This window comes from Ischnura elegans, chromosome 8 (assembly GCF_921293095.1).
Source record: "Ischnura elegans chromosome 8, ioIscEleg1.1, whole genome shotgun sequence".
Lineage (NCBI taxonomy): Eukaryota > Metazoa > Arthropoda > Insecta > Odonata > Coenagrionidae > Ischnura > Ischnura elegans.
In genome coordinates, this window is record NC_060253.1 from 49,021,772 (window position 1) to 49,039,705 (window position 17,934).

General features: G+C 38.6%; 1 protein-coding gene across 1 annotated transcript in view; it reads right to left on the reverse strand.

The window, feature by feature from the left end:
* Positions 1-1,741: 1,741 nt before the first annotated feature.
* The window catches only part of LOC124163809 (dolichyl-diphosphooligosaccharide--protein glycosyltransferase subunit STT3B), a 31,548-nt gene continuing 15,355 nt past the window's right edge, over positions 1,742-17,934 (reverse strand). The window contains exons 8-15 of the mRNA XM_046540902.1: positions 15,539-15,837; positions 12,601-12,872; positions 11,770-11,941; positions 11,133-11,306; positions 7,992-8,105; positions 5,889-6,013; positions 5,027-5,114; positions 1,742-4,559 (exon numbers count right to left, since the gene is read on the reverse strand). Of these exons, the coding sequence (XP_046396858.1) occupies positions 4,476-4,559; positions 5,027-5,114; positions 5,889-6,013; positions 7,992-8,105; positions 11,133-11,306; positions 11,770-11,941; positions 12,601-12,872; positions 15,539-15,837 (1,328 nt within the window). The 3' untranslated portion in view covers positions 1,742-4,475. The remainder of the gene's footprint in view (positions 4,560-5,026; positions 5,115-5,888; positions 6,014-7,991; positions 8,106-11,132; positions 11,307-11,769; positions 11,942-12,600; positions 12,873-15,538; positions 15,838-17,934) is intronic.

Below are 17,934 nucleotides of genomic sequence, written 5' to 3' on the forward strand. Positions count from 1 at the left end.
ACACGGGAGACTGTCTCTTGAAGAAAGGTAAGAGACCCAGAGGAAATGGCCACCTTTTCCCTTGTTTCTTCACTTTCAAGTTTACACCCCTCCCACATAAATACCTTAGGATTTCATTGATAGGATATTCAACCATAATCAACAACACATTGCAGGTAATGGTATCAACAATTATTGTTCTTCAGCAACTACAGTAGACTTTCAAATAATAATGTTCATTGGATATTGCCGGCCTCGGTGGCAGTGGGGTAAAGTCCTCACCTGCCAAACCGTAGGTCGTGAGTTCGAATCCCACCTTGGTAGGTGGTCCCTATCCAGGGCATGGATGTTTGTATTGTATGCTGTTAATCCTCCGTTGTAAAGGCCATAAAGCGCTGTTTATGGGAAAGTAAAAAATAAATAAATAAATATTCACTAGTCACTTTGGGGGCATCCATTAATTACGTGAGGTGTTTAGGGGGAGGGGGCCAAGCTGATTCTCACCCAGTCTCCCTGAGGGAGAGGTGGGGTCCTGGCAAATATCACGTAATTTTTTTCCACAAGAAACAGAGAAAACTGGGTTGAATTGAGCAAAACATGTTCCTTAGTAATCTTAAATGCTGGTCTTAACAAATAAAAATAATAAATGATTATGCACAGTTGGGAACTAATTTCCTTGGTGATATTAATTTCCTGTAGGAACGAAAGTAAACCTAGGCCTCATATTTTTGTTTCCCTCCAGGTCGAAAGAAAACATTTTCGTTTTTTTTCGCTTGCCATCTCTGCTTCCTTCGTTTCAAATCCTAATGGTATAAACCTCGATAATCATGAATTGGATAAGTGATAAACCTCTGTAAAACAGATTCACTGCCAGGTCCCATCATGTTTACCCTTGAAAGTGAGAATCTAGGAACCTCTATATGAGAGAGATTTTTTGGCCAACTTCAGGCAGGGTAACAAGTATGCTGTCCGACTCAATACAGAATAACGGGGTAACTACCTATGTCACACTCAAACTTTCGATTAGCATACATTTTTGTTAACGTTGAATTGCAGAGAACAAGTTCTTCACGAAATTAACTAACCTATCAATTCCTAAAACATACCTTGACAGAAGCTAAAAGGTAAAGAGAGACAGAGAAATTTTGTCAAAGAAAACTTCAAAGTTAACATTGCTGCATTTTCGAATCCAGTGAACCAAGATATGCCCATGTAGAGTTGTTTCAAAAAGGTAAAAATCTATTTTTGATAAGATTTATGAGATCGAAAAAAATATTAATAATACCACAAGAGAATCTCTACAAACATTGACAGATTTCTTTAAATAAATATTGAACATAATTTAAAGTTTACAGGTAATTACACAGAAAATAAGTCGATAATTGTGGATTCCCTCCACTCTCCACACCCTTCTTCCTTATTTGTAGCTGTATAGGTGCGAGAGGTCGTTCCGGAACATTTGTAAGTGAGAAACCTCTGTAAGCAAAAAAAAAACTACTGGACCCTTGATCTCTCACTTATCAAGGTTCAACCACATATGGGCAGAAAAGAAGAGCAATGGACACACTTGACAATGATGTGACAATTTTGCGTCTCTAATGGAGTTTGTAAGTGGAACCTGATGACAGCTACAGTGAAAAGCATGAAAGAAAAACCGCATGAGGCAATTCAGCAATTGCAACACAAGTTGATGAAATGTGATCAAAAGAGGAGTAGCATTACAATAAAAGAGGCAGGACGGTTAAAATAAAAATCCAAAATGTAGCTTTATAAATGTTTTAGTTGTCAGGTGCAAAAAAAGACATTTTTAAAGTCAACATATCACAAAACAATTGTCTATTTAAGTCTAAGAGTTTATGCCACACAATCAACAACACCCAAAGGCTTGGTATTACTCGGGAGCCATCAAAGGACTCCAATATGTGATAACTTCATGGAGTGCACGCTGTTAAGACACTCGCCAAAACTGTCAGGCACGCCTCCCCATGCACACAATGCAACATAGAGCACACACTTTAATCTTTTTCTCCCAGATGTGAAATGCAAAATCTGTGGTGACACACATATATCGTCGACCCTTCCCATCACTCCCGCGAGAGCACTCAGAACTGGCAACTCTTCAACATCAATCTCGCTCACGTCATTCACGCCTGAGGACAGCAAAAATGCTGACCCTTCTAAAAAAAATCTTTCAACAGGAAACATAGAGGACATGCTGAATTCGAAACTTTGGCTTACTACACTTATCAGAGGTCCTCCCATCAGTTCTGCACAGAGTGCCTGGCAAGTGATCAGGTCAAATTTTGCAGAGCAAGCACTGTTGAGGAGGTTTAAACATGGTGAAAAGAATCACTATTCTGAAAACCCCCACTTATAGTCCAATTTGCAGGAAGAAATTGCGGAAGCTTTTTGAGAAAAAAAATAAAATAACGCTGCTCATATGAACAACATCAACACATTAACATCTTCAGAATAACAACACAAAAACATAAAATAAAATAACTTCTGAGAAACTGGAAATGGTCTCCCTTACACAATATCAATGTGCCTACCCACAGTGATTACTTAATTCAACCCACATCAACCTTTGTACACCATATAAAGTATTTGAATTGACCCAGGTTTAAAATGTTAAGTTCCACGCCGAAAATTCACCCCAACTCACTTAACCCAATTGGCAACAAGGGGAAGAACCAAGATTCAATGTAGCTAGATGACCATAAAGTGCAGAATTTAATTATGAAAGATTATTAAAATCCCAATTCAGAGCAACTAATGGAGTCTGTTGGTGGGAGAAGGTTAACCCCTGGCAATAATAATTTTCATCATATCCAAGAAAACTTACCACCAGATATTCTGGTTTCCATTTAAAATGTCAACTGATATGATGAATTTGAAAATAATTTTAGACAAACAAACCTAATGAAAAAGGAAACAATGAATCACAGATTATTACATAGAAATTGAGAAAAAGTTAAGATATCCCTAATGGTAAGCACAATCAGGTTATTATGAATGAAAATAACTGATACTATTGATAAATTTGCCGGTTAAAAGCAAAGTTCCTTAGGATTTTAATGACTTCCATGTTCCAGGAATGCTTTGGAAGTTCAAGAAAAATAAAACCAGAGATATGTAAAAATATTTTGATTGCACATGCCCAATCAAATTTAACCATAAAAGCACTGAAATCACCGCAAGAGCAAGATACCCTCATTGTGTACTAAAAGCAACAATGGCCAGAGAAAAGTTAATAATTTAGGCCCCAAAGCAGTGATTCAATCCAGTTTAAATCCTTGTGCCAAATTTCCAATGTACTAAAAACATATTTGAAAACCTATCAATCCAAAATGATACCCCAAGAAAACATCATTCAAGTTGTAAGATCATCTTCCTACCATCTTTCCTTCTCTCTGAACAATCAACTTCAACAGAAGCCCAAATGCATATTAAGAAAGTTATGAATTGACTTATGGTAAAAATATAGAGGCAGTTCAATTTTTTTATTGGCCGGAGACACAAGGACTTAACACTGCAATTGAATGAAAGAAGTGTATAAATACGAGTCATTTCAATATGCAAAGAACACATTCTAATGTTTAGAATATTGTTTCAAGTGCTGAGCACACAAAATCATTAATGAACAGAAGACTTAAAAAGCCATAGTAGAAAAGCTGATCCGATCCTCAGGTGCTTGCCATTTGAATACCAATGAATTCCAACAGATGCAGCAAGGCAAGCAGATTAAAGGTACATGAATGATGCCACAAAAGAAAAAAGGTAAAAATCTATGGATTAACAGAAGACCTTGACCTGCGCAAAATCCCGCACCCCCTGCCCACCAAGTGAACTCGATCTCCAACCCCACTCTCCAAAGGATCGCTACTGCATCCTGGGACATAAAGGCACATGTCTTTCTCCGTGAGCACACACACTCCAACCCAACAGCACTTTAATGGCTCAAAGTCTCCCACAGGGAACAACTCCAATGCCACCCCATCTGGTGGCCAATCATACAATCATAACCTTACTCATTCAATATACCACAATAATATACCTGGTACATTATTTGAACCACCATGCCATGATTCCATTGATTTTTGACATCCAGCACAACCCAGAGCAGGGACATTAATGTGCTGATGCTCCCAACATAAAAGGAAATGGACTTCTTTTTATTAGCTTCCTGAGTCTCTGGTTGTAAAGTCCCAGTCATCTTATGACAGAGCCTTCCGTGGAGTGATGGAGAGGAATCATATCACTCCAGGAGGATAAAGAGCCAGGCAAACACCTCTTCGTTGTTGGAGAAGAAAAGCAGCTGCGTGGAAGAACCCTTTTTCCGGTCGAGATGGCTGGGAAGATATTGAGCTGCGTGTCAGCAGGTCTTGCAGCAGGGGGATCGCATGTGGGAGGGTGGGACGGGAGGTGGGGGTGGGTGGAAGGGCCAAAAAATGGGGGCTGCACCCTCCGACCAACTAATCCTACGGCTGCCACCACTAGGACGAGCTGGCGGCCGGTCCCTTGCGGCCCTTCACCACCACTGGCCTGTTCTTCAGTGTACCTTTGCGGCGCCTCGATGACTGTCAAAAACAGAGGACATGGCATCAGCTAAGTCACCACAAATACCGTCAACTGGGGTAACAGTGATCCAGTTTTTCATGATTTCTTGGATACAAAAAATTTATCTAATTTTAACATTACCCACATGACTTCCTGAAAACCAACCAAAATGCAATAGACAGAGCCTCTTCTCCAGGAAATTCAATCAATTTCCAACCGATGTGGTGAAAACTTCATGAGTAAGTTTGCTAGGTTGCAAAGTGGAAAGAGAGTTTATGAGACAGTCTTTCGTCTTCATTCACATTGTCTTTTGAGAAAACATGGCAACACCCGCCCCTCTCATCCCGCATCCCTAATGTCATAGGTCCCAACTCCTGCCGGGACGCCACTCAAAAAACATTCTGAGCTTACACGGTTGGGCCAGTCACAAAGATATTTTAAAAGGATCATAACATTCCAGCTGAAATTAATAAATTTAAGTACTCACCTTCTTGGAAATGAATGGCTTGCTCCTCTTGATTTTCCTCTGGGACACAGGTATCCTTGGGCGATTGAACTCATGAGGTTTCTTCACCCTTTGGAAATGGAGAAAAATCAAGAAAATATTAGGCTAAAAACCCAAAATTGGTTTACAACGACGATCTCCTTGCATTGTTTCATATACCTTAAGCAGTTATGTATGTTAGTAGCTTTCCTAAACAATTTTAAATCCCCACAAACAGATTACAGAGAAAACAAAAGCTGTTTTTACCCTTGACAGGCAACCGTAGAATTTTCAATTGAATTCCTCAGTTGACAATGCTGGGCACAGGTTTGGGTATCACATACATTGAATCCAGATAATGGGAAATTGAACGCATAGATGATTCATTTTACTCCAATCATAATCCACACAATTAAAAGGAAAAAACATGCCCCAAAGACATTTGAATTTAAAAAAATAAACCATGGATATAAATAAACATTTAAAAAATATAAATAAACAATGGAAACCATTGGCCGCTGAGTATGAAATCACTTCTTATGAAGGTAATCATTGAATCCCAATTTGCACAATGTTTCCACCAAACAATAATCGATCTAGAAAAGTATTACTGTCATGAATTTGAGTTTGGAACTATAAATTGAATCATGAAAGTGGATACATCAACAGAAAGATTGATAAAAAGTCATAAATGAAAGAAAAAATAGGTCGCGTCTAGACCTGCCATACATATAAAATCATTCAATAATAAGCGGTGTTAACGCCAAAGAAGACTGTAGTCATAAGACAATGAATTCTCATTTACTCAACAGAAGCAGCAAAAAATCAATCATCAATAATGTGAAAATAATTGAATTGTGATTACCTGTATATCCTCACAAGCCAATGTTCTGTTGTGTAGGCTTCATCCAAATACGTGAGGTCAAAATTTTTATTCCCTATTATTGCATTTCTAGTTCGATCAAATCCAGCAGGGGTCCTATAGTCCAGCTGTAAAGAGGAAAGATTATGTGATGAAATATATATGTCCCCCAACAGGATTTCTCGTATAAAAACTATTTTCCACTAGCGGTTCATTAAATAATGACAATAGTAGTCATCCAAGATTATTTCACATCTTTTAGCTCTATCTGCAACAATATAGCCAACTCAGTTAGTAATTCAATTTTCAAAATAGAAATTCACCACATAAAAGTGGCTGTGAATTTGTTTGTATATTAATACTCTGGTTCATGACCATAGGTATTTCCTTTTTTCTTTGTTTTTGTTATAAATAAATGGTTTGAAATAAAATACTGTTTCTTGACTTCATGAAATTTTAAAATTGAAATGTTCTCTTTATGGTAACAGCCAGATGTTTCTTCATATTCCTTCTCACCAAGAGATTATTCATTATAACATTGTTACTATATGTTCTATTATGCAAAATTGCAAAAAAAAAACACACCGTGGGTAGAAATTTGGTCTTCTCAATCACTGATTTTTTACTATTTACTTTTGCCATTCCACTAGTATCATCCATGTTGCTTAATGCAAGTGCAGACAAAAGGGTAGCCCAAAACCACAGACTTCGCAATGTTTCCCAGCAGCAGCATTCAAACAGTTAAGTAGCAAAGAGACAATTGTTGAGAATAATTGGCCTTGAATCATGGAAGCAAGAAGAAATACAGGCCCTCCTTAATCTTTCTCTGAGTACCATGGACTGCCTCTACGGATGCTGCTGCATCAGGGTATGCAATCATTAAAATCACATGAAAAACACCATTTTAGGGAAAGCAAAGAAGGTGAAACGGGACACAAATCAGTTTTTTAAATTAATTATGATGGAATTTCACAATTATGGCTACAGGTAAAAATTCTACTGGATTGGGAATCAAACTTCATACCTTTGGATATAACAGTAGTTTGGAAAGCCAAAGGCCCATGGTTCGATTCCTAGTCCAGGGGAATTTACGATGGTAATTACATTGAATTTCAGCGCGTCAACCTAAACAATTTTAAAGCGTACAATACGTATTCGTTAGTACGTTTTCAGTTGTCATTCGTTATTCATGATGAATTGATGCATCATAACGTTTGATTGGGTAAATTTATATTCTAAACATTAGCTTTTTAACCATGTTTAAACCAAAGGCATTATCCGAATAGGCACACATTTCCAATCTCAACACCTCCACCCAGAATTGGCGTTCCTAAGAATTTAAATGCCCCGGTACGCAACGTGTTAACTGTATGGCATGGTATGGTATTTGGAGGAGACAACCGACAGCTGAGGTCATTTGCGGCACGAGGCAATGGAATGGATGGAAGGGTGGAGAGAAACCAGGCATCAGCATTAGCTTGTTCTTAATGAAAGGTGCCACGAGGACCATGGCTTAACATCCCATTCAATCGATGGAGTGTTCTGCTTGAAATGCCCTCCACACATCATTCAAGCAGGGATCAGGTAGTCTCTGAAAATTATCTGCTACCACTGGGATTTGAACCCGAGCCTAAGGAGTGGGAAGCCAACACTCTAGCCATCACAACACCCTGATTTATTTCTTAACCCTTTTAGTGCGGCAGGCTGATATATCAGCTCTTATGTAATACATTATTTAATTTTCTATAACTTATTACATTGACATATTTTATTTCATAAACATAAAAATATTTTGTCATTTAACCAATTTTACCTCAATAGTTAAAATAATGCTTAAGAATATGTAATAAAAGAGCTTTGTATTGTTTTTTTTTCCTGGTTGCTACATTTTATGAAAATGCCCACTACTCCAGGAAGAAAGATAGCACTAAGAGGGTTAATTGTCACCAACACATTACAGCAATGAGGTTCAAATAGCTGGCTCATGTATTATGAAGTCTGGTAATATGCAAAAAATTTTACTACCACTTTCATCATAAATTGGCTCATTAATAGGCTCCACTCAATAAGTTAGAGATGAAATAATCACCACGATCATTCACTCACCTTTAGTTCCCCAAATCTATAATAACTAAGTTTATACATAAGGCTGTTGAGAAGTGTTGGTGTTCCCTCGGAGTCCACTCTGAACTCCCCTCGATCCGTGAAGTAATCGCTTTCCTGAAAAAGCAACACACACATTCAGTCTTCCGGATTCTCGAGATTGATCGGACAATTTCAAAATCAATCTTCAATTAGGTACTCAAGTCTGCATTATATAATAAAATACAGTGAACTTCAATGGAGCATAAGATTGCAGCCGAAGAAAATTTACAAGAGTGAAGCTCAAAATACACAGTATGATTCATCAACAACACAACAAAGTCAAAAATATGCAACAATCAAACAACTTAAAACTTGTAGTGGGTAGTACATCAGGTAACCTATCAGTATATTACCAGGGTTACCATCTGCAAATCCCTAACCTTAAAAACATTAAAAGGCTCTTACCCAATTCCTAGCTTTAATATGGCTCATTATCGTTTTTAAAAAGTATATAAAGCAACTGCAGAAAATTTACAATTATTAAAAATCAGTAAATAAATATGTATTAAATGAGAGAATAAGCTGGAAAAAAATGAGTAAAGTACCCTACAATAGTGACCCCGTCCAACATCACTTTCTCAGAAGCACTCGTTCTCCACTATGTAACACCTATTTTTGAGTGGTTTGTTTTGGTTTTTGGTGTGACGTAATACAAGCAATAATAAGCAGCAGAGGTGGAGTGAGGTAATTGTTGGGATTGTTGACGGCGCAAGAGGAAGTAAAGGGAGGGAGTCGGATTGTGATAGTTATGGCGGACGGGTGTTCCCTCGCTCCCGAGTATGTATTATTTAAAGTGAAATAAAATGTTTGAAAGTAACGTGAAAACGAAGTGAAATTAAAAAAAACGTTACATTTTGGCGCCGCAGCGTGTAGGGCACGACTTCTCGAGAGGATCGAGACCACGGAACGCCTTGAGGAACGAGTCGCGTCGTAGAGAGCGGGAATTCAAGATGGCGGGAGTGAAAAAATTTTACGAACTGAAAAAGGTGGATTTACAAAGTTTGTTGAGGGATCGGGGATCGCCGACCCAAGGGGCGAAATTTGAGTTGCAGGAACGTTTAAAACCGCTTTTGATAAAAGAAGGGGTAGATATAGAGATACATGAGTTTGAGATGGAGACGCAGGACCAAGGATACAGTGACCTACGGGTGCTACTAAGACAGATGCTAGAAGACCAGGAGAGGCGAGATAGTCAGTTAAAGGCAGAACTGGAGAGGCAGGATAGCAAACAAGAAGAAAGGGACAAAAAGTTGGAGGAGACAATGAAGAGCATCAACGAAGGGTTAGCGGCGTTTCGGCGAGAATGTAAGGGGAGAAAGGAAAAACAAGCGGAGGAAGTGCCCGGGAAGATGGCGGACGAGATAGGACAAGAATCCACCTCAAAGGCAGCTGGGCTAGATGAGGAAGCAGTCCAACGCATCGTGCGTGAGAAAGACACGAGACCCAGCGTCACAATGGCATCCGCGGTACAGTTGAAGGTCCCGACGTTCGATGGGAGGCATACATCAGGACCCCGTGAGGAGAGTGCGTGGAGGACGTCGGGAGGCGCGTTCCAGCACAACCAGCAGCACGGATGGGACTCGAGGAAGTCGCAGCAGCAGGAGTGGCAGGCGTCGAGCCAGCAGAGAGAGGGACGACGAGACAATGACTTTCTCGGCGATGGATACTTTCACCGGCCGGGCGTGAGATCAGCTGATCAGCGGCCTGCACTAAACAATGTAGCGGAGGCGTGCCAACCGGAGCGACAGCACCTTGTCAATTCCATGATGGCGGAAGGAAGCAGTCACATAACCGAGCTTGGATCGGCGGGAGAAGGTGACTCTAAGAGGATCGCGAGAATATTTAGGATACATGAAGGTAACGTAAGAAGGGACGAAGGTCGGGTGGAGAGAAGAAGGAGGAAGGAGAAAAGGAGGAGAGTAAAATTTAAAATGGGGCAATTAGATAGGTGGCGAGAGTGGTTACACCCTGGAGAGACGGTGGAAGGGTGATGTGACAGGAGAAAAGTGAGGGTAAATACATGTGTAATAATTTGATATGGATGATTGCAGGAGTGTTTGTTGATTGTTTATTAAGTGCATGGTTGGTATTTATATGCTTGGAATGAATGATGACAGTGATGAATGAATGAGTAAAGTGAACGGAGAAGGGGAGTGATAAGTAAGAGAAGTGTGACAGATGGAATAATGAAATGCCGGTGTGTGAAGTGGAGTGAACTGTGTTTGTGTGATGGAAAGGGGGAAGTTCAAAACTGAAGGCGTTGGGGCCGCGCCTGTAACCCATAATACTTTGTTTTTGAAGGCTTTGAAAAAGAAAATTGCATGTCATTCCATTTTCTTTTCCAATGGGGCAAATGTAACACCTATTTTTGAGTGGTTTGTTTTGGTTTTTGGTGTGACGTAATACAAGCAATAATAAGCAGCAGAGGTGGAGTGAGGTAATTGTTGGGATTGTTGACGGTGCAAGAGGAAGTAAAGGGAGGGAGTCAGATTGTGATAGTTATGGCGGACGGGTGTTCCCTCGCTCCCGAGTATGTATTATTTAAAGTGAAATAAAATGTTTGAAAGTAACGTGAAAACGAAGTGAAATTAAAAAAAACTTAACAACTACACCACTACTTTTTGTGGTGGGCGAATGGAAACATGGGCGGATGAGAAGTGCTGATTGTTGGATCGGGTCTCTATTGTGGGATAATTTACTCATATATTTTTCAGCTCATTCAGTCGTTAATTATGTATTTACAGGTTTCTATTCATCATAAATTCTCAGCTCCATGCATTGTAAGTATTATATATAATGCATTGAAAAAAACCAACCGTGAAAACCAGGGCAAGTACACAGTAAATACACTCATAATTATCATCAAATCCAACATAAGTTGAAACAGAATGATGAATTTGCATAATGAAGTAACTTCTCCCTTTGAGTGCATTTATATTCATGCACAAACAAAATATTTGCAGTTCATGGCCAAGGACTAAAAATGAATATGGGAAACTAGAATCTTTTCTTAAGAAGCAGAGATAGCACCACAAAATTTGTCCTAAAACTTTTGAAAATGACTGTATCATTGCCACAAGTTTAAAAAAGTGTCCTACTCACACGAATGTCCTTCGGGTGCTCCCCCTCCGCTATCCTCACCATCCAAAGGAATTTATTGATGTCATCACCAGAATAACCGATAACTCCACCAAATATGACTAGAACATAGTCAACATCCAATGCCGTCATTATGGTATATGCAGCACTCTCATTAGACGACATGGCCTTCCCAACCTTCAGAAAGTAGATGCCAAGAATAATTGCAGATGCTCATCATAATGCTTTCAAGAACAAAATATTTATCACTTTGACCTAATGCACCTGAGTTTTTTCACAGAGCATATATAATAGAGACAGAGCACACTAGGAATTAATAATCAAGTCCTTAGAATTTAAACTCCTAGCAATTTGTATTGCACACAAAATCCTTGTGGGCAATAATGCATGCAATACATAAATATTAGGCTATAACATTCATTCATTTTCATTTAATTGATCATTAAAAATACCCTACTAATGAAGACAGCTTAATAATTTCCAATCTAATTCAACTTTCAAAGAGAGAATTTATCTCTAAGATGCTCATTTTCCCTGAGCTATGACAACATTCAAGTGAAAAAGATTAAAGCAATAACCTTAAAATTTAAATCAAGAGGAAATAATTCAAAATAGAAAAATGCTAAAAAGAAATACGAACCAATGCTATATGACTATTATTCCAAGTATTGTTATCTACAAGAGTTGTTCTATTGGCCATCCCAGCTATCTGATAGCCATAGTCCCACCAAGACATGATGTGGGCATCAACATCTGTGTTCTGAGACAACCAATGATAGGCCTCTCGGAAGTCATCCAGTATTTGTCTCGAACTGCAAGTAAATACATTGAATATTTAGAAACTTATGATTTCACTTCTCTGAGTGCTCTAAAGTATGGGAATATTATTTTTTTAATTTATTCCAAAACAACATCCTTTCCCTAAGGTTAAAATAAAAATAATAGCAACAACTAAAATAAATTGTAAAAATGAAAAAGACAGTTTCCTCTTCAATATAAAATATTTTAACAACTCTTTCATGGTCGAACTAATAAGCCAAAATTAGGAAATCATAAAAGGAAATTAGTGTAACAACTCTCAACCCGCCCAATTTCTTGCCACATAAAATTCATCGAGCGCTTTCATGTAAAATGGTGAAATCAACTATCATTCAAGGAAGGGAGGCACAAAAACACACAATAATTAGGCGCAATGGACAAAGGTGCAAAACACTTGATGTTTTAACAACTGAATTAAAAGCCAACACATTGAGAACATTGAGCAATGATGGAGGAAAGTTAAAGGGAGGATAAAAAAATATGAGTCAAAAACATATTAATGCAATAAATAGCCCAGAAGTCTGCAAAAAATTTTGTACATTAAGTTAGCATGGATGTGACCATCTTCATTTTAATGCTGTGAATTGAAATTTCGAATTTAAGAAATTCACATTTCTATCACACATCTCAAAAAGAAAATGGAACAACTTACCCATCCTGGGCATACGAAGCCAATACGATGGATGGACTGGAGTATGCATTGGATGTGACCCAAGTACAGTGAACGGCAAACATCATCAACAGCATAAGAAGAGCGACAATCACGATTGACCTGATATTAAGCCCCAGACCACCACCACTGCTCGTGTCATGAAATGTTGCCACAGATGACGCACTATCGTCACCACCGCCACGCCGGGATGATGGTGTGCCTGGAGGAGTACTAGTTTGGGGATCATGCCGACCCCTTCTCGGTTTTCCAGCCTGTAAGGAATGAATATAACATACAATAAATGCATACTGTATATGACTACTCTGAAAGTGAACTGAGCCAGTGACCTCTATGGCATCTGAATTGAAGAGAAAGTTTAAATTTCCTATGGGCATTATACTTGTGCCATTTACAATAACAAAGTGAGTGCATGAATTGTGCAATGTGCATTTATTTTATAATAAATAACTGAGAGCGTGCACTTTCTTGTCTTAGTTAGTGTTTGTGTGTGTTAGTAATGAGGAAGTCTCTCGAGAAACGACGTCTTGGTGAACAAGAATGACAAGGGAAGCCCAGGCCACGCCATGTATAGAAAACCGACATCAACAAATCGGTATCTCCATGCCAGTTCTCATCACGACCCTGCTCAATTAAATGCTGTGATGACCTCTCTAATTGAACGCTCGATCAGGCTGAGTGATCCGAAGAATCTATCTTCAGAAATTATTAAGCTGAAATCCATCCTACATCTTAATGGTTACGACAGCGGAGCTATATCCCGCAATTTTAAAAAGATTATCAACAAGGACAACAGGAACAATTCCCAAGACACAGAAGACATCATTAACCAAAAGAAAGCCTTCCTCCCCTAAGTGAAAGGAATGATGGATAAGATCTGTAACATCCTCTGGAAATTTAACATTAAAGCCATTTTTTAAACCACATGCCCAAGTACGACACCTCCTATGAAATGCCAAGGATAGGACGCCACTTCAAATTGAAGGAGTATACGAAATCCCCTGCCGATCGTGCGAGAAGAAATACATCAGGGCAACGCGACGAACGGTCAAAACTCGTATAGAAGAGCACAAGTGGGCCATTCGACTGGGTTACTCTTCAAAGTCAGCCGTAGCGGAGTACGAAGCCACCAGACATTCGGTCGACTTCGAAAAATCAAGAGTCATCGGGAGGATAAAACATTTCAAAGCCCGACTCATCCGCGAGGCCATAGAAATAAAGAAGAACAAGAACAACTATAATAGAGACACCGGATTAAGAATCAGCAGTACTTGGAACCCAGTCATCCGCAACATTTCGTTATCTTCCCCCTCCAGTCCTAACTCTTCACACCCTCCACCCACCCCTCCCACCTGAAATATAAAAAAGGCAGCAAAAACCAACCCCAGCATTATTCCCTTGAAAAAGTGACCAGCAGTCAGTCGCGAAATGTCGGGGCAATCTCCATTACGACACACAGCATATACCTGTATGTGACTTATTTTTAATCATGTTTTTGAATGATTAAATAAATAAATAAATAAATAAATAAAAAATAAAATATATAGGAAAAACAATGAAGGATGCGAAAGAGAAAAAAATACTTAGGTGTGAAAAGGTTAGCTGATATGAGAATTGAGTAGAGAGCTGTGTCAAACCAATCTTCTTGGATTTTGGTCGATTAATGATGATAATGCACTTCTGTGGCTCAAGAATCACACTCAATTGGATGTAAGTAAGCAGAGACAAATGAGCATTTGCACATGCACTATCAGGTCATTCAGTAGTCCACAAAGAAAGTCACCAATAGAGAATAAAAACAAGGCCACTATAGACTGACAGATATAGATTTTCCCTTCATTCATGCACTCTAAGCAGGCACAACATGTTCAAATTTCCTCTTTATTTTAGAGTTGAAGGAAATTTCAACTGTTTCCACAAGTGAACGTGGTCTCTCACCGAGAAGGAGAGACAAATGACATTAGCAGTGGCAGGATTATAACCCACAACCCTAAATAGACTGGTGCCGTTAAAAGGAGGTGGTGAATGGAACCAACATAAAAACCTGGATTGTTCGTCATTAAACTCAGAGGTGTAGGAAATAGTTTTTCTTGCTCATTTTCATAGCATTGAATACATACCACCAACTTAACCGACAAGTGAGAGTGACATCACTGGGCCACCTCACACAGAGAGGTATTTGTTTGGGGATTTCCAAGAGCTTCAAAAGGCAGGATAAAAACCCTAGACCCTTCAAGCACCAGCCATGTGCTCTACCCACAATGCTACCACACTCCCAAGATTCCTTTCGGTCATCCTAAATCCATTCCTAATTTAACTGCTTCCACAAAAGAATATATTTTAACCATGGTTTCATCACAGTGTAACATTATCTTGATGGCTGAGATAAAGTCACCCTGCAAAGAAACTATGCCTGGAAATAATAAATTCACTTCCGTGGAAACGGCGAGGTTAACACTTCTTCCAACTCTCTCACTCATTTTACTTCTTCTTCTCTTCTCAGGGGAAAACTGTTTCACAATAAATCAAACAAATTGTGATGGGATAATATTGAAGTGTACAATGCAATCCTGAGGTGTGAAATGGTAAATTTCTGGCAGGTGATGAGGAATGTCATTTATTGCCCCACCCAACCCACCACCATATGAATGAATATCAGAGGTAATTGATTTTTGAAAAAAATTACCTCCATAATCAATAATAACTATGGGTACCTGATTTTAATATAATCACAACTGTTTCTATAATTTTTGCTTATTATTTTGTGTCATTTGTGTATCACATGCTGACGTAATATGTAATTTATGGGAGAGTTCACTATTTACTGGAGTCCATTGAACTGGGTTCTAAAAAGTTCATTATTTGCTCATTCATTATTTTTATGACAATGCAAAAGGTGAAATTGAAAAAAAAAACACACCTTATCATATAAATTTCTCCCATTCTTGCCGTTTCCATCATCGGCATCCGAATCATCGAGCCCAGCCCCACGAGCATTCAGAGAGACTGCAGCAGAGCCACTGCCGCTGAGCCAAGCCCCTGTGTTGCTGTTGGCCCCCTTCTTGGTGTCAAGGGATGAGCCCTCCTCTTCTCGGAGGTAGAGCTCAAAGAGGCGCGAGAAAGCCACTCCCGAGAGGATGCACACGACAGGCGTCAGCGTCAGCATCAAGCGCACCATCACGCCAGCAAAGTACACGGCGCTCAAAGCGTACAGCACCACTGCCAGAGGATTAAATAGACAAAGTCATCAATTTGGAGTGTCATAAGAATAAAATATTGCTTCCACAATCAAAAAGGGCAAAATTTTCTCCTGAATAATGCTTAAGTAATAGTTGGAACACTTTCTTATTATTCTCTACCAATTCAATAAAAATAACAAACCATACTTTAAATTTCGAACCCTTCAGTGGTTAACACTTGGCTATTTTGTGGAAAATCTATCCTTAGTGAAAAACAACTGTTACACTTTAATTTTTTTGATCCTTGTTTTTAAAATATTGCTGTTTTTAATCATAACAATCATAGCCAATCATTCAATGGTCCAACAAAAGCATTATAAACTGTTAAAACTTCTCCATTCAAAGACCTTCTAACATGAAGAATTAAATTATAGGCAATTATTTATTTCATCCAGCAGCTATGTTGATTAAAAGAGGATAGTGCTGCAATAACAATAATTCAAAAGTTATCGGTTTTCTGACAAAAAGAAAATGGAAACTAACCCACATAATCTCTCAAAATGGACACTTCTTTCAGTGGTCACCCCTGCAAATGGTCAGAACATAACAAAACAAGACTGCCATTCAAATGGCATCACAAAGATATACAAAATCCCAATGATTGGATGGAGAAAATGAAGCCTTTAAACTTTTGCCTCATCTTGGGATACCACTAGGAAGACCAGTTTTTTATAAGAACATTGTAAACGATGACAAGGACTTTCCTTCAAATTCAATTTTATTAATATGATAAGATCTTTTAAAATAAAAAAAAAGTGTATGCTTGGATGAGAACACTACTTAGGTTCCTTGGTGTTTGGAGGAAAATAAGAATATTTTTGCAAATATGCACAGCTGTTCACTGCATGAATCTTTACAAGATGCATATCCCTATTTTAAGCAGCAAAGTTTGACAAAAACATTTTTGGCTATTTTCATCACCGAGAATACATTGTAACTCAAGGAGTTACTACGCACTCTCGACCATTATCCAAGCCTTCAACTCACAACCAACACTCCCTCATAATTAATACCGTATATGTCTGAATATAGTCCCCCCTTTTTTTCCAACATGCCCATGGTAAAAGTAAAGGGGGGGACTATATTCGGAGAAATATGGTAGTTCAAGGTGCAACTTGATGAAACTGAATAATTTAAAAAAAACTGTAAATTTCACATGCTTAATTTTGGAAGACAAGTTTTGTCTTTGTGTGACATCATCTGGTATGCAAATAGATGATGAAGCACCGTGACTAATCTGGTCGTCCAAAATTATGTACATGAAATAACAATTTTTTTCTAAAACTTCAACTCACATCAAAAAATTTACATGGGTATGCACCAATAACATGATGGCAAGTATGTTTTTCGAGTAATAAGAAGGGGAGACTGCAAAAGTTGACCCCCCCAATATAAGTGTTGTAATTTTTTTTGGTGCAGAAGGCAAATGGAGATAATTATTTAGCAGTAATTTGATCCAACTCTTCCATGTTTCCTTGGAATTAATTATTTAAAATCGTAATATCACCGAACTCATCGCCATTGCCGACACCATTGCTATGTGATCAGCCCAATGGTTAGAGTACACCCATGTCTCGTATAGCGCAAGGGATGCGTTCCTTGGGGTCTTTGCGCTATACGAATTTGCGTTATACGAGAGCGTTTTAACATTGGGAAGATAGGGATGCGTTCCTGGTAGCATAGGTCTTGGGTATTGAATTTCCTCTAAAACATCTATATTCCCATAAAAAGCCTTAGAAAACATTATTTCTATAAATATTTATAGTTTAAAACATCTTTAAAGATAGTATTCAGGCATTCAAAGACTTTTATTCACGTTAAAAAAAATTCTTACGTGCTTTCGAAATTCCATCCTGTCGTGCGGGTGGGCTAACATCTGCTATCTCAGGGGATCGTAATGCGTTGCCGGCAGTTGATGATTTTTCAAACTAGTCTAAAAACAACTATTGTGTCACCCGGGCCCTTTTGTCGCTCATCGAAATGACAGGAAAATGCTACTTTAAATGCCATTTCATAGCTAGCGGAGTTTATGAATGATAAATCATTTTAATTTGAAGTCCTCCGAGTCATTAGCAGC